Raw genomic sequence first — 26,247 nt, 5'->3', positions numbered from 1 at the left:
CTGACCTCCAGCATGTGGCTACAACTTGTATTATTTGCAGTGGATTACAAATAAATGTTGCTCTCTTCTCTCTTGCATTTCAAACTTGTGTTTCCCAATTACTTTAGAGTTTCCTCCCCTACTCATGGAGAGAATAAATTATTCAAAATATCTTCTATTTCTTCTTTCTTTTTTTTTTTAATAAGTTGAGGGAAAAACCCAATATGAAACTCAAAGTTCCACAATATAACAGGGATTTAACTGTTCAAGCTTCCCAAGCATGAGGGCTATGGTAAAAACATGAATGGCATCAACCCAGTCGTTCTGCTTGCACTTGTCCCGCGGGGATGAGAAAAGGACGGTGCTTCGGGACGGCTGCAGAGCCTGGATGGCTCTGTGCTGGCAGCCCGCGTCACTGTGACACACAGGAGCCGGAAGGAAGCAGTCAGGCGGTTTGGGAAGGTTTGTGCAACCTTATCTCGGATGCCCCCGGCGACCTGGGCCTTGGTCTGGGACTCTTCAAAGCAGCGAACGAGCTCCTGTCAAGGAGGAAAGCTCGAGGCACTCGGAGCGGCTGGAGCCTCCCGGCACCGTGGAGCTGACACTGGGACCCGGCACAGTGAGGGCACCACGGGGATGAGAGCAGGGCTGGGCTGAGCCAGGGGCTTGCGGGAACAGCGCAGGGAAGCTGCCGGGAGGTTTTAATCTTGATCCCGCAAAGCTCAGTTCTGTCCTTGACACGAGGCGTGGATCACTGGGGTTTGGGGAAGCAGCGCTGGGAAGCGGGAGGGGAAAGGGGCAGCTGGGGGTGTTTTGGTTTGGGGTGTTTGTGGTTTTTAACCGCAGCAGAGGAAATGCTCGGGTTTAATCAAGATTAAACTGAGAGCTGGCAAAGCAGGAGTCTGAACTCAGCCTCTTGACCAGGGCAGCAAAAGCTGCTCTGTGCTCTCTTGTGTTTGTGCCCACAGAGCCAGCACATCACCCCTCTGCCCCTGTCCCTGGGGATTCAGTGGTGCCCTGGGAGCTCGACCTGCCCTGACCTGCCGTGGGACACGTCCGTGCACAGCCCCCCCATCCAGCCATGCTGCACTTCCTCTGGGACAGCATCTCCTTCCATACGCTCCTCATCTTCCTCATTGTCTTCCTGTTTGTCGCTGACAACATGAAGAACAGAAGCCCAAAGAACTTCCCTCCCACCCCTTTACGCCTTCCCTTTGTAGGGCACCTTTATTTGATGGACTTCAAAGATCCCATAACCACAGTGAAGAAGGTACTTGGGTGGTCGGCACTGTGAGGGAAGGGACAGAGAGAATTGTAGTTGCAGGGAAGGGGTTAAACCAGATCCCATGGGCCAGGCAGGAGGTTTGTAATCATAAGTGACGTTTACCTGGGTACAAGGTGGGGCACAAGTGTGCAGTGATCCCTGGGGCAAAGGGCACAACACGATCACAGAGGTGCAGTCACAGATGTAGGAGCCCCGTAGGACTGAGTTGGGGTCTGGAAGGGTGTTTGGGAAGGGAGCACAACAAATCTGGAAAAAAAAAGAACTGAAAAATGAAAGCTGGTAGAGGTTTATTTGATTTATGGACAATCAACACCAACTCCTAATCAGTGATTCAGGAAAAGAGGAAAGAAAAAACACTGTGCAATCAGGCAGAGATTTGTGCACAAATTCTGTGTCCTCTCCCCCTTTCAATTTCCCTTATTTCCGCCTGTGCCCCCTGACAGGTCATTCCCTGTCCCAAAAGACACAATCACTTCAAATGAAACTCTTTTATTTATTTCCCCTTCCAGCTTACTAAAAAATATGGTGACATCATTGGCATTTCCATGGGCAGCATGAACTTTGTGATAGTAAATGGGATGCGGCTGGTTAAGGAAGTGCTTGTAAACCAAGGGGAAAACTTTCTGGAGCGACCAGAAATGCCAATTCACAAGGATATGTTCAGCAAGATGGGTGAGTGATCCCTCAGAACATGCACCTCAGCTGCAAGGCCCAAGTGACAACCCTGCAGAGGTCTGAGACAGCTGGGGAGAAGGCAGAGCCCTGGAGCTTTTTCCCCTCAGTGGGGGATCAGCCTTGGCTCACAGGGGGCTGTTTCTGCCAGGACTGATCTCCTCCAGTGGGCACTTGTGGAAGGCACAGAGGAGGTTCACCCTGAGCACCCTCCGAAACTTTGGCTTGGGGAAGAGGAGCGTGGAGGAGCGCATCCAGGAGGAGTGCCGATTCCTCGTGGATGCCTTTAAGGATGAGCAGGGTGAGTGCCACGTGCCTCCCTCAGCAGCTGTGCTGAAGGCAAGACCTGGTACGGCCTGGTATCATTTCACCCGTGGTTCACTGCATGCTGAAAAATACCTCACCTTACAAGGGATGCTGCAGCCCCACCAGCATCCCTGCTCCCTCCTGCAGGGGTTTGGCCTTCAAAGTGACTGGAGAGTGCAGGCAGGTGACACCCCATGCATTATTCATAGCCCACCTTCAGCCTCCTGCTCTCTCTGAGATCTCTGGGAAATACCATGTGTGTATAAACACTGATGTTCCCAAGGAATTCCAGTGACAGAAACAATGATGTTTCCAATGTATTCCAAAGATATCCCTCTCCTGCAGATCTTGCTTTTCAAAGGAAATAAACATCTCCATAATCTGACAGAACTGGGACCAATGAGTTGCCAAGCCAAGCTTGGCCAGCTAGTGGGGGCAGCGAGGTGTCCAAGCAAAGCGGTGACCGAGGTCGGTGTCTATCAAGGGCCATTCATTTCATTCATATTTGTTTACTATTTTATCTTTACCAAGAGTATTTTCTTCTCCTTTTCTGAGAAGACCAGAAGAGAATTGATCTTTTCCTTCTCCAGGGAATCCTTTCAACCCTCAGTTTACACTCACTAACGCTGTTTCAAACGTCATCTGCTCCCTTATCTTTGGCAATCGGTTTGACTACCATGATGAGGACTTCCAAAAATTGCTGAAGCTTCTGCATGAGATTATTATCCTTCAGGGAACCAACACAGCTCAGGTACAGCCCTCCTGTCACACTCCACAGCCATAGTTTCTTCTCTGGAGTCAACCTCAGAGCTCAGTGCTGTCATCACCAAACCTGTCTTTGCCTATTGCTTTGCACAGGGTGGATTGGCCTGTCATTTCTTGCTGCCTTACTTTCAAGCTGGGCCTTGCTCATGCTGCTTTCTCTCACTCAACATCACTTCTCCTGCCCATTGACTGCCAACCTGCCTGCTCTAATACCTGGCAACACACAAGTCCTTCCTTCATGAAGGATTCCTGCTCTTCTGGAGCTGAGCTATTCCCACCAACTCCAGCACTTCAGCAAGCACAGCATTGCAGGATCCTCAATTTTTGGGTTTTGAAGGGGTTTTCAGTCCTTTATTCAATTTTTCTTTCTCCTTTTGTGTCCAAAGCTGTACAACTCTTTCCCATCCATAATGAAGTTCCTCCCTGGAGCACACCAAACCATTTTTAGAAACTCGAAGTTGTTGAAAAGCTACATGCAAGAGCAGATCAACAAGCACAAGGAGGACTGGAACCCCTCAGAGAGCCGGGACTACATCGACAGCTACCTGCAGGAGATAGCCAAGGTCAGCAATGCAGAGCAAAGCCTTCTGCAGCAGGGCTTAGAAATGAGGAGGGATGAGAAATGAGCCAAATTCTCCAGCTGAGCTTAGGACGGACATCAGGCTCAGAGCACCCATCAGTGGGATGGGATGGCAGGGGGCCAGCAGCTCCTGCCCATATCCTTAGCATGGTTTAGACTAGGCTTAATGTCAGGACAGCCCTCACTGTTCCTGCAGCACTAACACACCTTTTTGTGAAGGACAAGGGCAGTGACACCTTCCGGGAGGAACATCTTATCACGTGTTCACTCGACCTGATGTTTGCTGGAACCGAGACCACTTCCACGACCCTCCGCTGGGCTGTGCTGTTCATGGCCTTACATCCAAAAATTCAAGGTAGAAATAGCAAAAAGTCAGTGGTTTCCCTTCCTTTTATCCCTCACAGCTTTGTGAGAGATGCTTTTCTTGAGAGAAAAGTTGGGAATCTCCCTGCACTCACACAAAAGAGGTGCAAACAGTGGCAGGTGTTCCAGGTTAGTCCTTAGGGGACCCTCATAGTAACAACCTTGTGTTGTTCCAAGGGTTTTTGTCCTTGGGCCTTGGCTGATTCCAGCTCTTTCCCACCAGCCCGTGTGCAAGCCGAGATCGACGCCGTCATCGGACAGGCTCGGCAGCCAGTGCTGGAGGACAGGAACAACATGCCCTACACCAACGCCGTCATCCACGAGGTGCAGAGGAAAGCCAACATTATCCCTTTCAACGTGCCAAGAATGGCGGCAAAGGACACGATCCTGGATGGCTTCTTCATCCCAAAGGTAAGCTCACCCTGAGCACTGGGACCTCAGGGAGACTCCCAGCTCCCCAGGCATGATTCACCAGGCCAGCTCCCTCCTGCACAGACACACTGTCCCTGCCCTGTCCAGAGTTCACTCCTGCTCAGTGTGCATTTTTGCCATCCAACCAACCAATATTCTCCAGTTCCCTGAAGGGGGTAGAGCCCTGCAGGGTCCCACATCCCTCGGGCACACCTTTGAGGCACAGATCCCAGCTCACAGGGCTCTTACAGGAACTCTGGCCCAAGATTACAGCAGACAAAAGTGATGCTGATGAGGGGAAAACATGGTTCTAGAATCACTGCACCTCCAAAGGGACCCTGGACCTGCAGGGGTTGTCAGACAAATAATTGCAGTAGAATTTGACTCTCCATGTTCTTCATGGAGATGGAAGATAAAACTGCCCCTCCTGCTGTCAGTGCCACCAAAAGTGTTAATTATTTTTCTTTTTCTCCTCTTAGGGCACTGTTTTGATGACAAATTTAACCTCTGTAATGTTTGACGAGAATGAGTGGGAAACCCCTGACACTTTTAACCCTGGGCATTTCCTGAAGGATGGGAAGTTCTGGAAAAGAGAATCGTTTTTGGCATTTTCTGTGGGTAAGATTTGCTGAATCATGTGTTGTTTTCGTGTTCAGTCACCAGGCTTAGGTTTCCAACTGCATGGAATTGAAGGGCAGATACAGTCGGGAGGTGCTGCTCAAACAGTGGCCACATGGTTGTCCCAAAGCACCACAACCACACTCAGACCCCTGTCTTGTCTCTCTTTTTAAATGCAGAGAAGGGAGATGAGGATGAATAAAAATCCCTGACAATTCCAGAGACCCCAGAAACACCTTCACCAGGGCAGAAGCATGTCTGTATTAAACAGTCAAGCCCTTGCAATATTATGCAATTTGGGGGCAGCCTGTGTTGTAATGCCAATGTCCTCACTGGGAACCTCACGTTGGGCTGCAAAACCTATCCAGAATGGGGATTTGGGTAACAGACTTTTGGGTAAGAGAGTTGGACCATGGTCCTGAGGGAAGGCAGAAGCATTTCCAGCAGCAAAAGCTCAGTCTGAGGATGCCGTGGGTTGCTGTCTCCGCAGGGAAGCGCGCCTGCCTGGGTGAGGTGCTGGCCCGCTCCGAGCTCTTCCTCTTCTTCACGTCTCTGCTCCAGAAATTCACCTTCCAGGCACCCCCAGACACCACACTCAGCCTCCAGCCCGCGGCGGGCACAGTGACTGACCCACAGCCCTACAGGATCTGCGCTGTGCCTCGGTAGGGAAGCCTCAGCCACAATCCTCACAGGGAAAATCCTTTGTCAGGAGTGCGGAAAACAAGCCCTTGGCAACTCAGATGGGCTAATAAAATAGAAAAGCTGGAAAAAAATAATCCCTCTGTTGCTTGGGAGCACTTTACCAAAGCCCAAGAGAAGGAGAAGCAGCAGCGAGTGTTGGAAGGGTCGCGCCTGTGGCAGCTCACCGATGGCTGTCAGGAAGGAAGTGGCTTTGTGGTGAAAAGTCTCAAGTTCAACACTTCCCCTCTGTTTGTAGCAAAGATTTGTGTCCATGATGGCCATGATGGGCATGGACACAGCGTGGGGCCAAAGAAGTGGGTTGGGACATGGCCCCCTCGGTGACGGACACACTGCTCCTGCCCATACTAGCTCCCTTTGGATAAGAGTGCATTAAACATGCAACTTGTAAAGAGCTTTTTCATTTGCATGACCAAGTATTTAGGCTTAGAAATGTTGTCTCCTGGGTGCTTCTGTCTGCAGTGTAGTCAGAGAAAAAATTCGTTTTTTTTCCCTTGTTTGGCTTCTCACCTTTCATAGAAGACTTTTCAATGGGCACCCACGTAGGACACAGAACAGTTAACAGGGAAGGAGGGTTGAGTTCCATTTCCACTGGTTTCCTCCTACATCCCTGGCAATCCACATCCTCCTACATCCACTTTGCTGCAGTACAAAGCAATCACTGTGCAGTGGCAGATTTATGCCACACGGGAGAGTCCTCTGCACATCACATCCCTGCCATGCCAGGCACTCAGGGATTCTGTCACTGAGCTGTCCTTCCAACTCATCACTTGAATCCTATTGCATTTTTAATTAATTTTTAACAGTCACAGGCTACCAAGTTCTGTTTTTGTCTTTCTCAAAGAGAAAACATAAAACGTCTGAAAACTTTTTTCCATCTATGAACTTTTCAAAGCCACTCAGGACCAGGCACTGGTTTCTCTTCATTTTTTCATTAATTTTGCTGTAGGTCTGACCTCTGGCATGTATTTTTTGCAGTGGATTAACAATGAAAGATGATCTCTTCTCTCTTGCATTTCAAACTTGTGTTTCCCAATTACTTTAGAGTTTCCTCCCCTGCTTATGGAGAAAATAAATAATTCAAGTAATTTTTTCATTCTTCTTTTTTTCTGTATTTTAATCAGTTGGGGGTGGAAAATCAATGCAATTATCCCACAACATAAAGGCAGGAGGCATGAATGAAACAAATTCTCGGCGCGATCCATCTCATATAACTTAATGGAACATGTGCATATCCACAGGCTCATGCCTAAGTGTGCTCAAAGGTGAGATGTTAAAAGACAAATTCTCAAAATCAGGTTTTCCCACTTTCAGTTCCACAATATAACAGGGATTTAATTTTCAAGCTTCCCAAGTGTGAGGGCTATGGAGAACACATGAATGGCATCACCCCAGGGGCTCTGCTGCACCTCTGTGCCTTCTCATGGGCGCTCGACAACCCCAGTGGACACAAGTGATGGCCCCAAAAGGGACAAAAGGCCCCCAAAACGCCCCCCAGAGCACGAGGGGGCAGCTGACAACTGCAGAGCCACGTGGTGCAATGTCAAACTGCTGCTGCAACCCCCCTGCTGCTTTCACAATAAAACACGACATGTACATCAAAAGTCCACGTGCTGCACGTGCACCAACACCTCCCGGCCTCAGAGCCGATCCAAGGGGGGAAAGTCAGCACGGTCTGTTGCCAGCTACCCCGAAAGGGCCCCCGCCGGCAGAGCTGGGCATCTGCTTTGGCTTCTCAGCACCTGCCCCAGCTTCGTGGGGCTTTGGGAACGGCTCCACCACGGGCTACGCACCCAAAAGGACAAGGGAGGTCTGGGAAGGGATGGCTGGAGGGCTCGGGCAGGGCCAACCTCCCGGCCAGAGCAAGTCGTTCTGCTTGCACTTGTCCCGCGGGGATGAGAAAAGGACGGTGCTTCGGGACGGCTGCAGAGCCTGGATGGCTCTGTGCTGGCAGCCCGCGTCACTGTGACACACAGGAGCCGGAAGGAAGCAGTCAGGCGGTTTGGGAAGGTTTGTGCAACCTTATCTCGGATGCCCCCGGCGACCTGGGCCTTGGTCTGGGACTCTTCAAAGCAGCGAACGAGCTCCTGTCAAGGAGGAAAGCTCGAGGCACTCGGAGCGGCTGGAGCCTCCCGGCACCGTGGAGCTGACACTGGGACCCGGCACAGTGAGGGCACCACGGGGATGAGAGCAGGGCTGGGCTGAGCCAGGGGCTTGCGGGAACAGCGCAGGGAAGCTGCCGGGAGGTTTTAATCTTGATCCCGCAAAGCTCAGTTCTGTCCTTGACACGAGGCGTGGATCACTGGGGTTTGGGGAAGCAGCGCTGGGAGGCGGGAGGGGAAAGGGGCAGCTGGGAGTGTTTTGGTTTGGGGTGTTTGTGGTTTTTAACCGCAGCAGAGGAAATGCTCGGGTTTAATCAAGATTAAACTGAGAGCTGGCAAAGCAGGAGTCTGAACTCAGCCTGTAGACCAGGGCAGCAAAAGCTGCTCCGTGCTCTCTTGTGTTTGTGCCCACAGAGCCAGCACATCACCCCTCTGCCCCTGACCCTGGGGAATCAGTGGTGCCCTGGGAGCTCGACCTGCCCTGACCTGCCGTGGGACACGTCCGTGCACAGCCCCCCCATCCAGCCATGCTGCACTTCCTCTGGGACAGCATCTCCTTCCATACGCTCCTCATCTTCCTCATTGTCTTCCTGTTTGTCGCTGACTACATGAAGAACAGAAACCCAAAGAACTTCCCTCCCACCCCTTTACGCCTTCCCTTTGTAGGGCACCTTTATTTGATGGACTTCAAAGATCCCCGAGTGTTAGTGAAGAAGGTACTTGGGTGGTGGGCACTGTGAGGGAAGGAACAGAGGGAATTGTAGCTGCAGGGAAGGGGTTAAACCAGACCCATGGGCCAGGCAGGAGGTTTGTAATCATAAGTGACGTTTACCTGGCTACAAGGTGGGGCACAAGTGTGCAGTGATCCCTGGGGCAAAGGGCACAACACGATCACAGAGGTGCAGTCACAGATGTAGGAGCCCCGTAGGACTGAGTTGGGGTCTGGAAAGGTGTTTGGGAAGGGAGCACAACAAATTTGGAAAAAAAAAGAACTGAAAAATGAAAGCTGGTAGAGGTTTATTTGATTTAACACCAACTCGACAATTAACACCAACTCCTGATCAGTGATTCAGAAAAAGAGGAAAGAGAAAACACTGTGCAATCAGGCAGAGATTTGTGCACAAATTCTCTTTCCTCTCCCACTCTCAGCTTCCCTTAGTTTTACCTGTGCTCTATGACAGTGTTGTCCCTGTCCGAACAGATACATTCATTCAAATGAAAGCCATTTTATATTTTTCCTCATCCAGCTTACTGAAAATTATGGTGACATCTTTGGCTCTTCGATGGGCAGCATGAAGTTTGTGATGGTAAATGGGATGCGGCTGGTTAAGGAAGTGCTTGTAAACCAAGGGGAAAACTTCCTAGAGCGACCTGAAATGCCTTCTGAAATCTTCAGCAAGATGGGTGAGTGATTCCTCAGGACATGCACCTCATCTGTAAGGCCCTAGTGACAACCCCACAGAGGTCTGAGACAGCTGGGGAGAAGGCAGAGCCCTGGAGCTTTTTCCCCTCAGTGGGGGATCAGCCTTGGCTCACAGGGGGCTGTTTCTGCCAGGACTGATCTCCTCCAATGGGCACTTGTGGAAGGCACAGAGGAGGTTCACCCTGAGCACCCTCCGAAACTTTGGCTTGGGGAAGAGGAGCGTGGAGGAGCGCATCCAGGAGGAGTGCCGATTCCTCGTGGATGCCTTTAAGGATGAGCAGGGTGAGTGCCACGTGCCTCCCTCAGCAGCTGTGCTGAAGGCAGGACCTGGTACGGCCTGGTATCATTTCACCCGTGGTTCACTGTATGCTGAAAAATACCTCACCTTACAAGGGATGCTGCAGCCCCACCAGCATCCCTGCTCCCTCCTGCAGGGGTTTGGCCTTCAAAGTGACTGGAGAGTGCAGGCAGGGAACACCCCATGCATTATTCATAGCCCACCTTCAGCCTCCTGCTCTCTCTGAGATCTCTGGGAAATACCATGTGTGTATAAACACTGATGTTCCCAAGGAATTCCAGTGACAGAAACAATGATATTTCCAATGTATTCCAATGACATTTCTCTCCTGCAGATCTTGCTTTTCAAAGGAAGCAAACATCTCCATAATCTGATAGAACTGGGACTACTGGGGTTTCCCAGACAAGCTTGGCCAGCTCGTGGGGGCAGTGAGGTGTCCAAGCAAAGCAGTGACACAGGATGGTCACTGGGACCACTCATTTCATTTGTATTGGTTGACTATTTTGACAAATGTGTTTTCTTCTCCTTTTCTGAGAAGACCAGAAGAGAATTGATCTTTTCCTTCTCCAGGGAATCCTTTTGACCCTCAGTTTACACTCACTAACGCTGTTTCAAACGTCATCTGCTCCCTTATCTTTGGCAATCGGTTTGACTACCATGATGAGGACTTCCAAAAATTGCTGAAGCTGATGTATGAAATGACTGCCCTCAATGGAACCATCGCAGCCCAGGTACAGCCATCCTGTCACACCCCACAGCCATAGTTTTTTCTCTGGAGTCAACCTCAGAGCTCAGTGTTGTCATCACCAAACCTGTCTTTGCCTATTGCTTTGCACAGGGTGGATTGGCCTGTCATTTCTTGCTGCCTTACTTTCAAGCTGGGCCTTGCTCATGCTGCTTTCTCTCACTCAACATCACTTCTCCTGCCCATTGACTGCCAACCTGCCTGCTCTAATACCTGGCAACACACAAGTCCTTCCTTCATGAAGGATTCCTGCTCTTCTGGAGCTGAGCTATTTCCACCAACTCCAGCACTTCAGCAAGCACAGCATTGCAGGATCCTCAATTTTTGGGTTTTGAAGGGGTTTTCAGTCCTTTATTCAATTTTTCTTTCTCCTTTTGTGTCCAAAGCTGTACAACTCTTTCCCATCCATAATGAAGTTCCTCCCTGGAGCACACCAAACCATTTTTAGAAACTCGAAGTTGTTGAAAAGCTACATGCAAGAGCAGATCAACAAGCACAAGGAGGACTGGAACCCCTCAGAGAGCCGGGACTACATCGACAGCTACCTGCAGGAGATAGCCAAGGTCAGCAATGCAGAGCAAAGCCTTCTGCAGCAGGGCTTAGAAATGAGGAGAGACGAGAAACAAGCCCAAATTCTCCAGCTGAGCTGCCTGGGTGGCCATTTAGGAGCTTAGGATGCGCATCAGGCTCAGGGCACCCATCAGTGGGATGGGATTGCAGGGGGCCAGCAGCTCCTGCCCAAATTCTTGTGTGGTTTGGACTAAGCCTGGTGTCAGGGCAGCCCTCACTGTTCCTGCAGCACTAACACACCTTTTTGTGAAGGACAAGGGCAGTGACACCTTCCAGGAGGAACATCTCGTTGCCTGCACCCTCGACCTGATGTTCGCTGGAACTGAGACCACTTCCTCGACCCTCCGCTGGGCTCTGCTCTTCATGGCCTTACATCCAGAAATTCAAGGTACAAGTAGCAAAAGGTCAGGGTTTCCCTTCCTTTTATCCCTCACACCTTTGTGAGAGATGCTTTTCTTGAGAGAAAAGTTGGGAATCTCCCTGCACTCACACAAAAGAGGTGCAAACAGTGGCAGGTGTTCCAGGTTAGTCCTTAGGGGACCCTCACAGCAACAACCTTGTGTTGTTCCAAGGGTTTTTGTCCTTGGGCCTTGGCTGATTCCAGCTCTTTCCCACCAGCCCGTGTGCAAGCCGAGATCGACGCCGTCATCGGACAGGCTCGGCAGCCAGTGCTGGAGGACAGGAACAACATGCCCTACACCAACGCCGTCATCCATGAGGTGCAGAGGAAAGCCAACATTGTCCCTTTCAACGTGCCAAGAATGGCCGCAAAGGACACGATCCTGGATGGCTTCTTCATCCCAAAGGTAAGCTCACCCTGAGCACTGGGACCTTAGGGAGACTCCCAGCTCCCCAGGCACGGGAGGCCAGGCCAGGTCCTTCCTGCACAGACACACTGTCCCTGCCCTGTCCAGAGTTCACTCCTGCTCAGTGTGCATTTTTGCCATCCAACCAACCAATATTCTCCAGCTCCCCAAAGGGTGCAGAGCCCTCCAGGGTCCCACACCTCCCCAGGCACACCTTTGAGGCACAGATCCCAGCTCACAGAGCTCTTACAGGAACTCTGGCCCAAGATTACAGCAGACAAAAGTGATGCTGATGAGGGGAAAACGTTGTTCTAGAATCACTGCACCTCCAAAGGGACCCTGGCCCTGGAGGGATTGTCAGACAAATAATTGCAGTACAATTTGATTCTGCATGTTCTTCATGGAGAGACTGGAAGATAAAACTGCCCTTCCTGATGTCAGTGCAAGAGAAAATGTGAATTATTTTTCTTTTTCTCCTGTTAGGGCACTATGTTGTTGACAAATATAACCTCTGTGATGTTTGACAAGAACGAGTGGGAAAGTCCTGACACTTTTAACCCTGGGCATTTCCTGAACGACGGGAAGTTCTGGAAAAGAGAATCATTTCTGGCATTTTCTATAGGTAGGATTTGCTGAATTGTGCTGAGTCAGTGGTCTTGGGTTTCCAACTGCATGATGCAGATAGAGAGGAATATAGTGACGGAGGTGCCACTCAAACAGTGGCCACGTGGTCATCCCAAAGCACCACAACCACACACAGAGCCCTTTCTTGTCTCTCTTTTAAAATGCAGAGAAGGGAGATGAGGATGAATAAAAATCCCTGATAATTCCAGGGACCCCAGGAACACTTTCACCAGGGCAGAAGCATCGCTCTGTGCTCCTGCTCCCACATGCCTGAGGTCACTGGGGCCTCACTGTTGCCACCCCAGGCCATCCCAGCCAGCAGCTTCCCTGGGGAGGTGGCTTTTAGCACCCCTGTTTCCCATACCAGCATCACACACCTTCCAGTTGGGGCTGCAAAACTCATCCTGGGAAGCGATCAGGGACCATGGTCCTGAGGGAAGGCAGAAGCATTTCCAGCAGCAAAAGCTCAGTCTGAGGATGCCATGGGTTGCTGTCTCCGCAGGGAAGCGTGCCTGCCTGGGCGAGGTGCTGGCCCGCTCCGAGCTCTTCCTCTTCTTCACGTCTCTGCTCCAGAAATTTACCTTCCAGGCACCCCCGGACACCACACTCAGCCTCCACCCCATGATGGGCATCACGATGGCCCCACAGCCCTACAAGATCTGCGCTGTGCCTCGGTAGGGAAGCCTCAGCCACAATCCTCACAGGGAAAATCCTTTGTCAGGAGTGCGGAAAACAAGCCCTTGGCAACTCATCTAGGCTAATAAATAAAAAACAGAAAACCTGCAATAAAATAATCCCTCTGTTGCTTGGGAGCACTTTATCCAAAGTCCAAGAGAAGGAGAAGCAGCAGCGAGTGTTGGAAGGGTCGTGCCTGTGGCAGCTCACCGATGGCTGTCAGGAAGGAAGTGGCTTTGTGGTGAGAAGTCTCGAGTTCAACATTTCCCCTCTTTTTGTGGCAAAGATTTGTGTCTATGCATGATGGGCATGGACACAGCGTGGGGCCGAGGAAGTGGGTTGGGACATGGCCCCCTCATGACAAACACACTGCTCCTGCCCATACCAGCTCCCTTTGGATAAGAGTTCATTAAACATGCAACTTGTAAAGAGCTTTTTCATTTACGTGACCAAATATTTATGCTCAGAAATGCTGTCTCCTGGGTGCTTCTGTCTGCAGTGTAGTCACAGCAAAGATTCTTCTTTTTTCTCTTGTTTGGCTTCTCACCTTTCATAGAAGACTTTTCAATGGGCACCCACAGAGGACACAGAACAGTTAACAGGAAAAGAGGATTACATTGAGTTCCATTTTCACTGGTTTCCTCTACATCCCTGGCAATCCACATCCTCCTACATCCACTTTGCTGCAGTACAAAGCAATCACTGTGCAGTGGCAGATTTATGCCACATGGGAGAGTCCTCTGCACATCACATCCCTGCCATGCCAGGCACTCAGGGATTCTGTCACTGAGCTGTCCTTCCAACTCACCACTTGAATCTTATTTTAATTTGTAATTAATGGTCACAGTCACAGGCTCTCAAGTTGTGCTTTGGTCTTTCTAAAAGAGAAAACAAAAGTTCTTTTTTCACCTTTTAAGTCCCCCCATAAAAAAGGGATTTAACTGTTCAAGCTTCCCGAGTGTGAGGGCTATGGTAAACACATGAATGGCATCACCCCAGCAGCACTGCTGCACCTCTGTGCCTTCTCATGGGCGCTCGACAACCCCAGTGGACACAAGTGATGGTCCCAAAAGGGACAAAAGGCCCCCAAAACGCCCCCCAGAGCACGAGGGGGCAGCTGACAACTGCAGAGCCACGTGGTGCAATGTCAAACTGCTGCTGCAACCCCCCTGCTGCTTTCACAATAAAACACGACATGTACATCAAAAGTCCACGTGCTGCACGTGCACCAACACCTCCCGGCCTCAGAGCCGATCCAAGGGGGAAAAGTCAGCACGGCCTGTTGCCAGCTACCCCGAAAGGGCCCCCGCCGGCAGAGCTGGGCATCTGCTTTGGCTTCTTAGCACCTGCCCCAGCTTCGTGGGGCTTTGGGAACGGCTCCACCACGGGCTACGCACCCAAAAGGACAAGGGAGGTCTGGGAAGGGATGGCTGGAGGGCTCGGGCAGGGCCAACCTCCCGGCCAGAGCAAGTCGTTCTGCTTGCACTTGTCCCGCGGGGATGAGAAAAGGACGGTGCTTCGGGACGGCTGCAGAGCCTGGATGGCTCTGTGCTGGCAGCCCGCGTCACTGTGACACACAGGAGCCGGAAGGAAGCAGTCAGGCGGTTTGGGAAGGTTTGTGCAACCTTATCTCGGATGCCCCCGGCGACCTGGGCCTTGGTCTGGGACTCTTCAAAGCAGCGAACGAGCTCCTGTCAAGGAGGAAAGCTCGAGGCACTCGGAGCGGCTGGAGCCTCCCGGCACCGTGGAGCTGACACTGGGACCCGGCACAGTGAGGGCACCACGGGGATGAGAGCAGGGCTGGGCTGAGCCAGGGGCTTGCGGGAACAGCGCAGGGAAGCTGCCGGGAGGTTTTAATCTTGATCCCGCAAAGCTCAGTTCTGTCCTTGACACGAGGCGTGGATCACTGGGGTTTGGGGAAGCAGCGCTGGGAAGCGGGAGGGGAAAGGGGCAGCTGGGGGTGTTTTGGTTTGGGGTGTTTGTGGTTTTTAACCGCAGCAGAGGAAATGCTCGGGTTTAATCAAGATTAAACTGAGAGCTGGCAAAGCAGGAGTCTGAACTCAGCCTCTTGACCAGGGCAGCAAAAGCTGCTCCGTGCTCTCTTGTGTTTGTGCCCACAGAGCCAGCACATCACCCCTCTGCCCCTGTCCCTGGGGATTCAGTGGTGCCCTGGGAGCTCGACCTGCCCTGACCTGCCGTGGGACACGTCCGTGCACAGCCCCCCCATCCAGCCATGCTGCACTTCCTCTGGGACAGCATCTCCTTCCATACGCTCCTCATCTTCCTCATTGTCTTCCTGTTTGTCGCTGACTACGTGAAGAACAGAAACCCAAAGAACTTCCCTCCCACCCCTTTACGCCTTCCCTTTGTTGGGCACCTTTACTTGATGCACCTCACTGATCCCCAAAAGGGTGTGACGAAGGTACTTGGGTGGTGGGCACTGTGGGGGAAGGGACAGAGAGAATTGTAGCTGCAGGGAAGGGGTTAAACCAGATCCCATGGGCCAGGCAGGAGGTTTGTAATCATAAGTGACGTTTACCTGGGTACAAGGTGGGGCACAAGTGTGCAGTGATCCCTGGGGCAAAGGGCACAACACGATCACAGAGGTGCAGTCACAGATGTAGGAGCCCCGTAGGACTGAGTTGGGGTCTGGAAGGGTGTTTGGGAAGGGAGAGCAACAAAAGCTGGAAAAATATAGAACTGAAAAATGAAAGCCGGAGAGGTTTACTTGATTTGTGGACAGTTAACACCCAGTCCTGATCAGTGATTCAGGAAAAGAGGAAAGAGAAAACACTGTGCAATCAGGCAGAGATTTGTGCACAAATTCTCTTTCCTCTCCCACTCTCAGCTTCCCTTAGTTTTACCTGTGCCCTACTACAGGGTTATCCCTGTCCCAACAGACACATTCACTTCAAATGAAAGCCATTTTACTTTTTAGCTCACCCAGCTTACTGCAAATTATGGTGACATCTTTGGCATTTCCATGGGCAGCATGAAGTTTGTGATAGTAAGTGGGATGCGGCTGGTTAAGGAAGTGCTTGTAAACCAAGGGGAAAACTTCCTGGAGCGACCAGAAATGCCTTCTGAAATCTTCAGCAAGATGGGTGAGTGATTCCTCAGGAGATGCACCTCAGCTGCAAGGCCCAAGTGACAACCCTGCAGAGGTCTGAGACAGCTGGGGAGAAGGCAGAGCCCTGGAGCTTTTTCCCCTCAGTGGGGGATCAGCCTTGGCTCATGGGAGGCTGTTTCTGCCAGGACTGATCTCCTCCAATGGGCACTTGTGGAAGGCACAGAGGAGGTTCACCCTGAGCACCCTCCGAAACTTTGGCTTGGGGAAGAGGAGCGTGGAGGAGCGCATCCAGGAGGAGTGCCGATTCCTCGTGGATGCCTTTAAGGATGAGCAGGGTGAGTGCCACGTGCCTCCCTCAGCAGCTGTGCTGAAGGCAGGACCTGGTACAGCCTGGTATCATTTCACCCGTGGTTCACTGCATGCTGAAAAATACCTCACCTTACAAGGGATGCTGCAGCCCCACCAGCATCCCTGCTCCCTCCTGCAGGGGTTTGGCCTTCAAAGTGACTGGAGAGTGCAGGCAGGTGACACCCCATGCATTATTCATAGCCCACCTTCAGCCTCCTGCTCCCTCTGAGATCTTTGGGAAATACCATGTGTGTATAAACACTGATGTTCCCAAGGAATTCCAGTGACAGAAACAATGATATTTCCAATGTATTCCAATGACATTCCTCTCCTGCAGATCTTGCTTTTCAAAGGAAATAAACATCTCCATAATTTGATAGAACTGGGACTACTGGGGTTTCCCAGACAAGCTTGGCCAGCTAGTGGGGGCAGTGAGGTGTCCAAGCAAAGCAGTGACACAGGATGGTCACTGGGACCACTCATTTCATTTGTATTGGTTTACTATTTTACCCTTACCAAGTGTGTTTTCTTCTCCTTTTCTGAGAAGACCAGAAGAGAATTGATCTTTTCCTTCTCCAGGGAACCCTTTTGACCCTCAGTTTACACTCACTAACGCTGTTTCAAACATCATCTGCTCCCTCACCCTTGGCAATCGGTTTGACTACCATGATGAGGACTACCAAAAATTGCTGAAGCTGATGTACGAAACGACTGCCCTCAACGGAACCATCGCAGCCCAGGTACAGCCATCCTGTCACACCCCACAGCCATAGTTTTTTCTCTGGAGTCAACCTCAGAGCTCAGTGTTGTCATCACCAAACCTGTCTTTGCCTATTGCTTTGCACAGGGTGGATTGGCCTGTCATTTCTTGCTGCCTTACTTTCAAGCTGGGCCTTGCTCATGCTGCTTTCTCTCACTCAACATCACTTCTCCTGCCCATTGTCTGCCAACCTGCCTGCTCTAATACCTGGCAACACACAAGTCCTTCCTTCATGAAGGATTCCTGCTCTTCTGGAGCTGAGCTATTTCCACCAACTCCAGCACTTCAGCAAGCACAGCATTGCAAGATCCTCAATTTTTGGGTTTTGGGTGGGGGTTTTCAGTCCTTTATTCAATTTTTCTTTCTCCTTTTGTGTCCAAAGCTGTACAACTCTTTCCCATCCATATTGAAGTTCCTCCCTGGAGCACACCAAACCATTTTTAAAAACTTGAAGTTGTTGAAAAGCTACATGCAAGAGCAGATCAACAAGCACAAGGAGGACTGGAACCCCTCAGAGAGCCGGGACTACATCGACAGCTACCTGCAGGAGATAGCCAAGGTCAGCAATGCAGAGCAAAGCCTTCTGCAGCAGGGCTTAGAAATGAGGAGGGACGAGAAACAAGCCCACATTGTCCAGCTGACCTACCTGTGTGGCCATTTAGGAGCTTAGGATGCACATCAGTCTGAGGGCACCCATCAGTGGGATGGGATTGCAGGGGGCCAGCAGCTCCTGCCGAAATTCTTGTGTGGTTTGGACTAAGCCTGGTGTCAGGGCAGCCCTCACTGTTCCTGCAGCACTAACACACCTTTTTGTGAAGGACAAGGGCAGTGACACCTTCCGGGAGGAACATCTCGTCGCCTGCACCCTCGACCTGATGTTTGCAGGAACTGAGACCACTTCCACGACCCTCCGCTGGGCTCTGCTGTTCATGGCCTTACATCCAGAAATTCAAGGTACAAGTAGCAAAAGGTCAGGGTTTCCCTTCCTTTTATCCCTCACAGCTTTGTGAGAGATGCTTTTCTTGAGAGAAAAGTTGGGAATCTCCCTGCACTCACACAGAAGAGGTGCAAACAGTGGCAGGTGTTCCAGGTTAGTCCTTAGGGGACCCTCACAGCAACAACCTTGTGTTGTTCCAAGGGTTTTTGTCCTTGGGCCTTGGCTGATTCCAGCTCTTTCCCACCAGCCCGTGTGCAAGCCGAGATCGACGCCGTCATCGGACAGGCTCGGCAGCCAGTGCTGGAGGACAGGAACAACATGCCCTACACCAACGCCGTCATCCACGAGGTGCAGAGGAAAGCCAACATTGTCCCTTTCAATGGGCCAAGAATGGCGGCAAAGGACACGATCCTGGATGGCTTCTTCATCCCAAAGGTAAGCTCACCCTGAGCACTGGGACCTCAGGGAGACTCCCAGCTCCCCAGGCATGATTCACCAGGCCAGGTCCCTCCTGCAGACACTGTCCATGCCCTGTCCAGAGTTCACTCCTGCTCAGTGTGCATTTTTGCCATCCAACCAACCAATATTCTTCAGCTCCCCAAAGGGGGCAGAGCCCTGCAGGGTCTCACATCCCCCGGGCACACCTTTGAGGCACAGATCCCAGCTCACAGGGCTCTTACAGGAACTCTGGCCCAAGATTACAGCAGACAAAAGTGATGCTGATGAGGGGAAAACGTTGTTCTAGAATCACTGCACCTCCAAAGGGACCCTGGCCCTGGAGGGGTTGTCAGACAAATAATTGCAGTACAATTTGATTCTGCATGTTCTTCATGGAGAGACTGGAAGATAAAACTGCCCTTCCTGATGTCAGTGCCACCAAAAGTGTGAATTATTTTTCTTTTCTCCTGTTAGGGCACTATGTTGTTGACAAATATAACCTCTGTGATGTTTGACAAGAATGAGTGGGAAACCCCCGACACTTTTAACCCAGGGCATTTCCTGAAGGATGGGAAGTTCTGGAAAAGAGAATCGTTTTTGGCATTTTCTGTGGGTAAGATTTGCTGAATTGTGCTGAGGCAGTGGTCTTGGGTTTCCAACTGCATGATGGACTGTGGTCCTAAGGGAAGGCAGAAGCATTTCCAGCAGCAAAAGCTCAGTCTGAGGATGCCGTGGGTTGCTGTCTCCGCAGGGAAGCGTGCCTGCCTGGGCGAGGTGCTGGCCCGCTCCGAGCTCTTCCTCTTCTTCACGTCTCTGCTCCAGAAATTCACCTTCCAGGCACCCCCGGACACCACACTCAGCCTCCAGCCCCTGATGGGCATCACGATGGCCCCACAGCCCTACAAGATCTGCGCTGTGCCTCGGTAGGGAAGCCTCAGCCACAATCCTCACAGGGAAAATCCTTTGTCAGGAGTGCTGAAAACAAGGTCTTGGCAACTCATCTAGGCTAATAAAATATAAAGTAGAAAACCTGCAATAAAATAATCCTTCTGTTGCTTGGGAGCACTTTATCAAAGCCCAAGAGAAGGAGAAGCAGCAGCGAGTGTTAGAAGGGTCGTGCCTGTGGCAGCTCACCGCTGGCTTTCAGGAAGGAAGTGGCTTTGTGGTGAGAAGTCTCGAGTTCAACACTTCCCCTCTGTTTGTGGCAAAGATTTGTGTCTATGCATGATGGGCCTGGACACAGCGTGGGGCCGAGGAAGTGGATTGGGACATGGCCCCTCATGACAGACACACTGCTCCTGCCCATACCAGCTCCCTTTGGATAAGAGTTCATTAAACATGCAACTTGTAAAGAGCTGATCATTTACATGATCAACTATTTATGCTCAGAAATGCTGTCTCCTGGGTGCTTCTGTCTGCAGTGTAGTCACAGCAAAGATTCTTCTTTTTTCTCTTGTTTGGCTTCTCACCTTTCATAGAAGACTTTTCAATGGGCACCCACGTAGGACACAGAACAGTTAACAGGGAAGGAGGGTTGAGTTCCATTTCCACTGGTTTCCTCCTACATCCCTGACAATCCACATCCTCCTACATCCACTTTGCTGCAGTACAAAGCAATCACTGTGCAGTGGCAGATTTATGCCACATGGGAGAGTCCTCTGCACATCACATCCCTGCCATGCCAGGCACTCAGGGATTCTGTCACTGAGCTGTCCTTCCAACTCACCACTTGAATCTTATTTTAATTTGTAATTAATGGTCACAGTCACAGGCTCCCAAGTTGTGTTTTGGTCTTTCTAAAAGAGAAAACAAAAGATCTTTTTTCACCTTTTAAGTCCCCCCATAAAAAAGGGATTTAACTTTTGAAACTTCCCGAGTGTGAGGGTTATGGTAAACACATGAATGGCATCACCCCAGGGGCTCTGCTGCACCTCTGTGCCTTCTCATGGGCGCTCGACAACCCCAGTGGACACAAGTGATGGTCCCAAAAGGGACAAAAGGCCCCCAAAACGCCCCCCAGAGCACGAGGGGGCAGCTGACAACTGCAGAGCCACGTGGTGCAATGTCAAACTGCTGCTGCAACCCCCCTGCTGCTTTCACAATAAAACACGACATGTACATCAAAAGTCCACGTGCTGCACGTGCACCAACACCTCCCGGCCTCAGAGCCGATCCAAGGGGGAAAAGTCAGCACGGCCTGTTGCCAGCTACCCCGAAAGGGCCCCCGCCGGCAGAGCTGGGCATCTGCTTTGGCTTCTCAGCACCTGCCCCAGCTTCGTGGGGCTTTGGGAACGGCTCCACCACGGGCTACGCACCCAAAAGGACAAAGGAGGTCTGGGAAGGGATGGCTGGAGGGCTCGGGCAGGGCCAACCTCCCGGCCAGAGCAAGTCGTTCTGCTTGCACTTGTCCCGCGGGGATGAGAAAAGGACGGTGCTTCGGGACGGCTGCAGAGCCTGGATGGCTCTGTGCTGGCAGCCCGCGTCACTGTGACACACAGGAGCCGGAAGGAAGCAGTCAGGCGGTTTGGGAAGGTTTGTGCAACCTTATCTCGGATGCCCCCGGCGACCTGGGCCTTGGTCTGGGACTCTTCAAAGCAGCGAACGAGCTCCTGTCAAGGAGGAAAGCTCGAGGCACTCGGAGCGGCTGGAGCCTCCCGGCACCGTGGAGCTGACACTGGGACCCGGCACAGTGAGGGCACCACGGGGATGAGAGCAGGGCTGGGCTGAGCCAGGGGCTTGCGGGAACAGCGCAGGGAAGCTGCCGGGAGGTTTTAATCTTGATCCCGCAAAGCTCAGTTCTGTCCTTGACACGAGGCGTGGATCACTGGGGTTTGGGGAAGCAGCGCTGGGAAGCGGGAGGGGAAAGGGGCAGCTGGGGGTGTTTTGGTTTGGGGTGTTTGTGGTTTTTAACCGCAGCAGAGGAAATGCTCGGGTTTAATCAAGATTAAACTGAGAGCTGGCAAAGCAGGAGTCTGAACTCAGCCTGTAGACCAGGGCAGCAAAAGCTGCTCCGTGCTCTCTTGTGTTTGTGCCCACAGAGCCAGCACATCACCCCTCTGCCCCTGTCCCTGGGGATTCAGTGGTGCCCTGGGAGCTCGACCTGCCCTGACCTGCCGTGGGACACGTCCGTGCACAGCCCCCCCATCCAGCCATGCTGCACTTCCTCTGGGACAGCATCTCCTTCCATACGCTCCTCATCTTCCTCATTGTCTTCCTGTTTGTCGCTGACTACATGAAGAACAGAAACCCAAAGAACTTCCCTCCCACCCCTTTACGCCTTCCCTTTTTGGGACACATCTACATGATGGACTTCAAAGCTCCGCATATCACAGTGCAGAAGGTACAGGGGTGGTGGGCACTGTGTCGGAAGCAACAGAGGGAACTGCCCCTACAGGGAATGGATTAAACCAGTCCCCATGGGCCAGGAAGGCAGGCAGGAGGTTTGCCCTCAACGGTTTACCTGGGTACATAGTGGGGCACAAGTGTGCAGTGATCCCTGGGGCAAAGGGCACAGCAGGATCCCACGGGTGCAGTTGCAGCTGTAGGAGCCTCGTAGGTCTGAGTGTGGGCTGGAACGTTGTTTGGGAAGGGAAAAGCTAGAAAAACACAGAACTACAAAATGAAACCTGGAGAGGTTTACTTGATTTAGTGATCAGTGATTCAGAAAAAGAGGAAAGAGAAAACACTGTGCAGTCAGGCAGAGATTTGTACAAAAATTCTTCGTCTCCTCACACTGTCAGCTTCCCTTATTTTCACCTGTACGCCCTGACAGGTCTGTCCCTGTCCCAACAGACACATTCACTTCAAATGAAACCCCCTTTATCATTTCCTCTCCCAGTACACTAAAAAATATGGTGACATCTTCGGCATGTCCATGGGCAGCATGAAGCTTGTGGTAGTAAATGGGATGCGGCTGGTTAAGGAAGTGCTTGTAAACCAAGGGGATAACTTTTTGGATCGCCCAGAAATTCCTATGGATATGTTCAGCAAGATAGGTGAGTGATCTCTCAAGACATGCACCTCAGCTGTAAGGTTCAGGTGCTGGCCCTGCAGAGGTCTGAGACAGCTGGGGAGAAGGCAGAGCCCTGGAGCTTTTTCCCCTCAGTGGGGGATCAGCCTTGGCTCACGGGGGGCTGTTTCTGCCAGGACTGATCTCCTCCAGTGGGCACTTGTGGAAGGCACAGAGGAGGTTCACCCTGAGCACCCTCCGAAACTTTGGCTTGGGGAAGAGGAGCGTGGAGGAGCGCATCCAGGAGGAGTGCCGATTCCTCGTGGATGCCTTTAAGGATGAGCAGGGTGAGTGCCACGTGCCTCCCTCAGCAGCTGTGCTGAAGGCAGGACCTGGTATGGCCTGGTATCATTTCACCCGTGGTTCACTGCATGCTGAAAAATACCTCACCTTACAAGGGATGCTGCAGCCCCACCAGCATCCCTGCTCCCTCCTGCAGGGGTTTGGCCTTCAAAGTGACTGGAGAGTGCAGGCAGGTGACACCCCATGCATTATTCATAGCCCACCTTCAGCCTCCTGCTCTCTCTGAGATCTCTGGGAAATACCATGTGTGTATAAACACTGATGTTCCCAAGGAATTCCAGTGACAGAAACAATGATATTTCCAATGTATTCCAATGACATCCCTCTCCTGCAGATCTTGCTTTTCAAAGGAAATAAACATCTCCATAATCTGATAGAACTGGGACTACTGGGGTTTCCCAGACAAGCTTGGCCAGCTCTTGGGGGCAGCGAGGTGTCAAAGCAAAGCAGTGACACAGGATGGTCACTGGGACCACTCTTTTAATTTGTATTGGTTGACTATTTTACCTTTACCAGTTGTGTTGTCTTCTCCTTTTCTGAGAAGACCAGAAGAGAATTGATCTTTTCCTTCTCCAGGGAATCCTTTCAACCCTCAGTTTACACTCACTAACGCTGTTTCAAACGTCATCTGCTCCCTCACCCTTGGCAATCGGTTTGACTACTATGATGAGGACTTCCAAAAATTGCTGAAGCTGATGCATGAGACAGTTTTCCTTCAGGGAGCCATCACAACCCAGGTACAGCCCTCCTGTCACACGCCACAGCCATAGTTTCTCCTCTGGAGTCAACCTCAGAGCCAACCTGCCTGCTCTAATACCTGGCAACACACAAGTCCTTCCTTCATGAAGGATTCCTGCTCTTCTGGAGCTGAGCTATTTCCACCAACTCCAGCACTTCAGCAAGCATAGCATTGCAGGATCCTCAATTTTTGGGTTTTGAAGGGGTTTTCAGTCCTTTATTCAATTTTTCTTTCTCCTTTTGTGTCCAAAGCTGTACAACTCTTTCCCATCCATAATGAAGTTCCTCCCTGGAGCACACCAAACCATTTCTAAAAATTGGAAGTCGTTGAAAAGCTACATGCAAGAGCAGATCAACAAGCACAAGGAGGACTGGAACCCCTCAGAGAGCCGGGACTACATCGACAGCTACCTGCAGGAGATAGCCAAGGTCAGCAATGCAGAGCAAAGCCTTCTGCAGGAGGGCTTAGAAATGAGGAGGGACGAGAAATGACCCACATTCTCCAGCTGAGATGCCTGTGTGGCCATTTAGGAGCTTAGGATGCACATCAGGCTCAGGGCACCCATCAGTGGGATGGGATTGCAGGGGGCCAGGTTCCTGCCGAAATTCTTGTGTGGTTTGGACTAAGCCTGGTGTCAGGGCAGCCCTCACTGTTCCTGCAGCACTAACACACCTTTTTGTGAAGGACAAGGGCAGTGACACCTTCCGGGAGGAACATCTCGTCGCCTGCACCCTCGACCTGATGTTTGCTGGAACTGAGACCACTTCCTCGACCCTCCGCTGGGCTGTGCTGTTCATGGCCTTACATCCAGAAATTCAAGGTACAAGTAGCAAAAGGTCAGGGTTTCCCTTCCTTTTATCCCTCACACCTTTGTGAGAGATGCTTTTCTTGAGAGAAAAGTTGGGAATCTCCCTGCACTCACACAGAAGAGGTGCAAACAGTGGCAGGTGTTCCAGGTTAGTCCTTAGGGGACCCTCACAGCAACAACCTTGTGTTGTTCCAAGGGTTTTTGTCCTTGGGCCTTGGCTGATTCCAGCTCTTTCCCACCAGCCCGTGTGCAAGCCGAGATCGACGCCGTCATCGGACAGGCTCGGCAGCCAGTGCTGGAGGACAGGAACAACATGCCCTACACCAACGCCGTCATCCATGAGGTGCAGAGGAAAGCCAACATTGTCCCTTTAAGCATGCCAAGAGTGGCAGCGAAGGACACGATTGTTGATGGCTTCTTCATCCCAAAGGTAAGCTCACCCTGAGCACTGGGACCTCAGGGAGACTCCCAGCTCCCCAGGCATGATTCACCAGGCCAGGTCATTCCTGCACAGACACACTGTCCCTGCCCTGTCCAGAGTTCACTCCTGCTCAGTGTGCATTTTTGCCATCCAACCAACCAATATTCTCCAGCTCCCCAAAGGGGGCAGAGCCCTGCAGGGTCCCACACCCCCCAAGCACACCTTTGAGGCACAGATCCCAGCTCACAGAGCTCTTACAGGAACTCTGGCCCAAGATTACAGCAGACAAAAGTGATGCTGATGAGGGGAGAACGTTGTTCTAGAATCACTGCACCTCCAAAGGGACCCTGACCCTGCAGGGGTTGTCAGACAAATAATTGCAGTAGAATTTGACTCTCCATGTTTTTCATGGAGAGACTGGAAGATAAAACTGCCCCTCCTGCTGTCAGTGCAAGAGAAAGTGTGAATTATTTTTCTTTTTCTCCTCTTAGGGCACTGTTTTAACAATAAATATAACCTCTGTGATGTTTGACAAGAATGAGTGGGAAACCCCCAACACTTATAACCCTGGGCATTTCCTGAAGGATGGGAAGTTCTGGAAAAGAGAATCATTTTTGGCATTTTCTATGGGTAAGATTTGCTGAATTGTGGTGTTTTCGTGCTGAGGCACCAGGCTTCAGTTTCCAACTGCATGGAAAGGAAGGGCAGATATACTTGGGAGATGCCACTCAAACAGTGGCCACGTGGTCATCCCAAAGCACCACAACCACACACAGAGCCCTTTCTTGTCTCTTTTTAAATGCAGAGAAGGGAGATGAGGATGAATAAAAATCCCTGATAATTCCAGGGACCCCAGGAACACTTTCACCAGGGCAGAAGCATCGCTCTGTGCTCCTGCTCCCACATGCCTGAGGTCACTGGGGCCTCACTGTTGCCACCCCAGGCTATCCCAGCCAGCAGCTTCCCTGGGGAGGTGGCTTTTAGCACTCCGGTTTCCCATACCAGCATCACACACCTTCTCAGTTTGGGCTGTAAAACTCATCCTGGGAAGGGATGAGGGACCATGGTCCTGAGGGAAGGCAGAAGCATTTCCAGCAGCAAAAGCTCAGGGATGCCGTGGGTTGCTGTCTCCGCAGGGAAGCGTGCCTGCCTGGGCGAGGTGCTGGCCCGCTCCGAGCTCTTCCTCTTCTTCACGTCTCTGCTCCAGAAATTCACCTTCCAGGCACCCCCGGACACCACACTCAGCCTCCAGCCCCTGATGGGCATCACGATGGCCCCACAGCCCTACAAGATCTGCGCTGTGCCTCGGTAGGGAAGCCTCAGCCACAACCCTCACAGGGAAAATCCTTTGTCAGGAGTGCTGAAAACAAGGTCTTGGCAGCTCTGCTCTGCTCAAGGGAGAGGCTGGGCCGTTTGTTTCTTTTAAAGCAGCTGCTAAATAATTTCCTTTATATGTGGACCTTGTGCTCTGTTTGCCATGAGAAACATCATCA

The 26,247-nt window shown here is 51.5% G+C and overlaps 3 protein-coding genes across 17 annotated transcripts; all 3 read left to right on the top strand.

The window, feature by feature from the left end:
* Positions 1-449: 449 nt before the first annotated feature.
* Positions 450-5,755, top strand: LOC127475209 (cytochrome P450 2J2-like). The gene is made up of 10 exons (XM_051796760.1): positions 450-598; positions 948-1,249; positions 1,774-1,936; positions 2,088-2,237; positions 2,833-2,993; positions 3,394-3,570; positions 3,807-3,942; positions 4,174-4,361; positions 4,841-4,979; positions 5,470-5,755. The coding sequence occupies exons 2-10, from the start codon at positions 1,061-1,063 to the stop codon at positions 5,643-5,645; spliced, it is 1,479 nt and encodes a 492-aa protein (XP_051652720.1). The 5' UTR covers positions 450-598; positions 948-1,060; the 3' UTR covers positions 5,646-5,755.
* On the top strand, positions 450-26,247 carry LOC127475178 (cytochrome P450 2J2-like). 9 transcript variants are annotated; one of them, XR_007906128.1, is made up of 11 exons: positions 14,544-14,692; positions 15,042-15,343; positions 15,860-16,025; positions 16,177-16,326; positions 16,919-17,079; positions 17,482-17,658; positions 17,918-18,053; positions 18,284-18,471; positions 18,949-19,087; positions 19,226-19,460; positions 26,126-26,247. XR_007906128.1 is itself a non-coding variant. In XM_051796697.1 (10 exons), exons 2-10 carry the CDS (start codon positions 15,155-15,157, stop codon positions 19,399-19,401), a joined length of 1,482 nt encoding a protein of 493 aa, XP_051652657.1. In that variant the 5' UTR covers positions 450-598; positions 15,042-15,154; the 3' UTR covers positions 19,402-19,528. The 9 variants fall into 9 exon arrangements, 8 of the variants coding, with proteins under 8 accessions (XP_051652657.1, XP_051652675.1, XP_051652647.1 ...); XM_051796697.1 differs by lacking the exons at positions 14,544-14,692; positions 26,126-26,247 and adding an exon at positions 450-598 and having other exon boundaries at positions 19,226-19,528; XM_051796715.1 differs by lacking the exons at positions 14,544-14,692; positions 26,126-26,247 and adding an exon at positions 7,554-7,688 and having other exon boundaries at positions 19,226-19,528.
* On the top strand, positions 7,554-26,128 carry LOC127475214 (cytochrome P450 2J2-like). Of its 7 annotated transcripts, none has more exons than XM_051796804.1 (10): positions 7,554-7,688; positions 21,513-21,814; positions 22,313-22,469; positions 22,621-22,770; positions 23,363-23,523; positions 23,777-23,953; positions 24,210-24,345; positions 24,576-24,763; positions 25,246-25,384; positions 25,891-26,128. In XM_051796804.1, exons 2-10 carry the CDS (start codon positions 21,626-21,628, stop codon positions 26,064-26,066), a joined length of 1,473 nt encoding a protein of 490 aa, XP_051652764.1. In that variant the 5' UTR covers positions 7,554-7,688; positions 21,513-21,625; the 3' UTR covers positions 26,067-26,128. The 7 variants fall into 7 exon arrangements, with proteins under 7 accessions (XP_051652764.1, XP_051652744.1, XP_051652774.1 ...); XM_051796784.1 differs by lacking the exon at positions 7,554-7,688 and adding an exon at positions 7,697-7,845; XM_051796814.1 differs by lacking the exon at positions 7,554-7,688 and adding an exon at positions 14,401-14,535.

This window comes from Manacus candei, unplaced genomic scaffold (genome assembly GCF_025592945.1).
Source record: "Manacus candei isolate 608988 ecotype Guabito, Panama unplaced genomic scaffold, ASM2559294v1 h1tg000005l, whole genome shotgun sequence".
Lineage (NCBI taxonomy): Eukaryota > Metazoa > Chordata > Aves > Passeriformes > Pipridae > Manacus > Manacus candei.
Note: the sequence above shows the minus strand (reverse complement) of the source record. Positions and strands in the feature narration are given on the sequence as shown.

What these genes read in the sequence shown, in the direction of transcription:
- LOC127475214 (XM_051796804.1), top strand. Translation starts at nt 21,626, where the DNA reads ATGCTGCACTTCCTCTGGGACAGCATCTCCTTCCATACGCTCCTCATC. An exon ending in AGGGAGCCATCACAACCCAG is followed by an intron (nt 23,524 to 23,776) that starts GTACAGCCCTCC and finishes TTGTGTCCAAAG; the next exon opens with CTGTACAACTCTTTCCCATC. An exon ending in CTTACATCCAGAAATTCAAG is followed by an intron (nt 24,346 to 24,575) that starts GTACAAGTAGCA and finishes CTTTCCCACCAG; the next exon opens with CCCGTGTGCAAGCCGAGATC.
- LOC127475178 (XM_051796697.1), top strand. Translation starts at nt 15,155, where the DNA reads ATGCTGCACTTCCTCTGGGACAGCATCTCCTTCCATACGCTCCTCATC. An exon ending in TGAAATCTTCAGCAAGATGG is followed by an intron (nt 16,026 to 16,176) that starts GTGAGTGATTCC and finishes TGTTTCTGCCAG; the next exon opens with GACTGATCTCCTCCAATGGG. An exon ending in CTTACATCCAGAAATTCAAG is followed by an intron (nt 18,054 to 18,283) that starts GTACAAGTAGCA and finishes CTTTCCCACCAG; the next exon opens with CCCGTGTGCAAGCCGAGATC.
- LOC127475209 (XM_051796760.1), top strand. Translation starts at nt 1,061, where the DNA reads ATGCTGCACTTCCTCTGGGACAGCATCTCCTTCCATACGCTCCTCATC. An exon ending in CCATAACCACAGTGAAGAAG is followed by an intron (nt 1,250 to 1,773) that starts GTACTTGGGTGG and finishes TTCCCCTTCCAG; the next exon opens with CTTACTAAAAAATATGGTGA. An exon ending in CTTACATCCAAAAATTCAAG is followed by an intron (nt 3,943 to 4,173) that starts GTAGAAATAGCA and finishes CTTTCCCACCAG; the next exon opens with CCCGTGTGCAAGCCGAGATC.